Genomic DNA, 3,207 nt, shown 5'->3' on the forward strand with positions numbered 1-3,207 from the left:
TCACATCATGAGCCATTCATGAAAATCCAGGTGGTGACTGAAAACATCATAAGGTTCAAAGTGGAGTTCTCTCCAAACATTTTGAATTAGGAGACAGTTGATAAACAAATGAGTTAGAGACTCATTTTGACAGTTACATATTTTGCAGCTAGCATTTATGTAGCTCAGATGCCTTCCCATTCTTTCCCCAGTAGGGAGAATGGAATGATCATCTTTCCATAAGAAGATTCTGATGGAAGGGGAAACTCCAAGGTTCCATATAGTCATCCAGTTTTTGTTTTGAGCAGTTGACTGACCTCTATGAGTTAATTTATTGTATAGAGACTTGACAGTATAAGTACCATCCTTAGTTAGAGACCATTTTACCCTATCCTCCTGGATGGCTCTTATTGTTGTGTGAATGACTTTATCAGCTATATTATGTGGGAAAATATTATAGATAAGGGATCTATTCCACTGATTATTTTCAGTTAATAGATCAGCTACCATTTCCACTCCTTTTGGGAAGTTGTCTGGCCTAGTTGGAGGAGCATTCAATCCGTTTACCCAATTATCCTTCAAAATGTGGATTTTGGTTCCAGAGCCAACTTCTCATTCACCATATTTTTGGATGTTAGCTACAACTGAGAGGATCCCTTTCCAAACCCAAGAGTCAGTTGGTTTTGGAAAGGTAGACATATGCATAATATCTTCCTTCTTATAGTATTTAGATTTCATGACTTGAGCTCCTATACTATTTGGTTGTTCCATCATGCGCCAACCCGTTTTTGAGATAATGGCACTGTTGAATTTCTCTAAGTTGACAAAGCCTAGACCTCCCTCTTCCAAAGATTTACATATCCCTACCCAAGCTTTCGGGTAAATTCCTTTAGATTTTTCCTTATCTTTTCCCCAGAAAAAATCCCTCTGGTTTTTATATATTTCATTAGTGATGGTTTTTGGTATTTTGAATGTGCTCATCTGGTAATTAACTAAATAGGAGGTAACATGTTTTATAAGGACCCTTTTGCCAGCCGGGTTTACTGTTTTGTTGTTCCAGCCCTGAATCCTATGTTTGATGCTATCAATCACAGAGTTGAAAGCTTTAACCTTGGATTTATTAGTAAAAAGTGGGGATCCTTGGTACTTGTTCTTTAGGGAGATAGGACTGACCTGCATTACTTCAGTAATGTCCAATTTTAGCTTAGGAGAAGTATTATTATTGAAAAAAATGCCTGATTTAGCCAGGTTTACCATCTTCCCTGAGCATTCACTGAACTGAGCCATTAGCTGCAGTAGCTTGTTAGCTTCATTAATATTTGCTTTGCAGAAGATGATGCAATCATCTGCAAAAAGCAGGTGGCTTATGGGTGGAGCCTTTTTTACTATTTTTATACCATGAATATTACCTTCATTTTCCGCTTTTATTATGATTCTAGAGAAGACTTCCATACATAGTATGAATAGGCAAGGGGATAGGGGGTCCTATTTCCTGAGTCCCTTAGAAGGTTTGAAAAAGTCGCAAGGAACACCATTTAGAAGAATAGCAAGGCTGGTGGTGGAGATACATTGATTGTCTCTATTTCGCCATTCACTGGAGAAGCCCATTGTTTCTAATACAGCTAGGAAGAAAGGCCATTACACCCTATCGAAGGCCTTAGACATATCTATTTTTACCCCCATCCATCCTTGATTATCTCTTCTAGTTCGCATATTGTGTATCACTTCGTGAGCTACCATGGTATTGTCATTTATTTGTCTGCCTGATATAAATGCAGACTGATAGGGGGAGATGATTTTGCTTAGAAGATGTTTCATCCTCTGAGCCATGAGTTTATATATCAGTTTGTAAGTAGTATTACATAATGATATTGGTCTAAAATCACCCGGAGAAGATGGGAACTGCAATTTAGGAATTAGGGAGATAAATGTGGAATTCATTTCCTTAAGCATATAACCAAATTTAAAGAAATTTTGCACTAGTCCAATTAGGTCCTTTCCAATGGTCTCCCAAGAATCTTGGAAGAAATTTGGAGGGAATCCATTTGGACCAGGTGTCTTATTTCCTTCCATAGCGAAGAGCGTACTCTTGATTTCTCCCTCAAGGGGTATTTCCATAAGACTAGCATTCTTAGTGGCAGTAATAACTGTGGGAATCAGTTCTAACATGTCTCTGTTTAGAGTTGGATTACTGGTTGTAGCCATACTCTGGAAGTGGGAAGTAAGACAGTTAGCAATGGATTTTCTATCCTTTAGCCAGTTACCCTGAGTGTCTTTCATAGTATCAATTTTGTTTCTATGATATCTGGTTCTAGCAGCATTATGGAAAAAAGTAGTGTTTCTATCACCCATATTTATCACATTATTTCTTCTCTTTGTTTTCCAAAAGTTTTCATCTATGTTCTGCCATTTGTTCAAAGAAATTTCAAGCCTCTTTATGTTTGTGTTGCATCTGTTGCTGTTACCAGCCATTTGATCTATTTCTTTCTTTATATTAGCAATATTATTTTGTATGACCCCAAAAGTGTTTTTATTCCATCTATACAGGAAATGTTTCACATTTTTGAGGTTTTTCGCAAAAGAGAAACTAGTAGAACCATGTTGGTTGTTTTTCCAAGCCTCTTTTATAATTCTAGAACAATCTGGATGTTCCATCCAAGGGCCAAAATACTTTAAAGGGTATGCTCCATCTTTCCAATTAGGGTTAGTTTTTAGGATTATCGGGCCATGATCTGAACCCCTATCTATGAGATGTTGGATGGAAGATTTTGGAAATAATTCCATCCAAAGTTCATTGCTTAAAGACCTGTCGAGCCTTTCCTCCACTCTTGAGTTATCAGTTCTTTGGTTACACCATGTGAATGGATATCCACTGAAACCCAAGTCCTGGAGGTTCATATCAGTTATAAGGTTATTGAACACATCGGCTTCACCTCTATCAAAAGGTCTGCAACCTTTTTTCTCTTCTTGCTTTAGAACAACATTTAAATCACCCATTACAAGCCAGGGTATATTAATATTGTTAGCTATTCTTTGCAACATGTTCCAAGAATCTATTTTCCCGACAGTATAAGGACTGCCGTAAAAAGAAGAAATCATGTATAACTTGTTCGTGCAATTATCAGTTATGAGGGTATTTATTTGATTGTGAGTAGATCTTTCTATGGTGAGTTTCAAGTGATGTTTCCAAATAAATGCCATACCTCCAGCTTGGCCTCTAGGTGGTTG

At 37.4% G+C, this 3,207-nt stretch overlaps 1 protein-coding gene across 1 annotated transcript; it reads right to left on the minus strand.

Moving 5' to 3' along the window:
- On the minus strand, positions 1-2,976 carry LOC113290908. The gene is made up of 3 exons (XM_026540493.1): positions 1,842-2,976; positions 646-1,325; positions 1-555 (listed from the first exon to the last, which is right to left on the minus strand). The coding sequence occupies exons 1-3, from the start codon at positions 2,974-2,976 to the stop codon at positions 1-3; spliced, it is 2,370 nt and encodes a 789-aa protein (XP_026396278.1).
- Between the last annotated feature and the right edge of the window lie 231 nt (positions 2,977-3,207).

The sequence above is a fragment of the Papaver somniferum genome, chromosome 6 (assembly GCF_003573695.1).
Source record: "Papaver somniferum cultivar HN1 chromosome 6, ASM357369v1, whole genome shotgun sequence".
Taxonomy (NCBI): Eukaryota; Viridiplantae; Streptophyta; class Magnoliopsida; order Ranunculales; family Papaveraceae; genus Papaver; species Papaver somniferum.

Excerpts from the sequence above, each read along its gene's own strand:
- LOC113290908 (XM_026540493.1), bottom strand. The coding sequence starts at position 2,976 with ATGGGTGATTTAAATGTTGTTCTAAAGCAAGAAGAGAAAAAAGGTTGC. Across the intron at positions 1,326-1,841 it reads TTTTAGACCAATATCATTAT|ATGATTGCATCATCTTCTGC; the intron begins GTAATACTACTT and ends TGCTTTTTGCAG. Across the intron at positions 556-645 it reads CAAAACCAACTGACTCTTGG|GATAATTGGGTAAACGGATT; the intron begins GTTTGGAAAGGG and ends CACATTTTGAAG.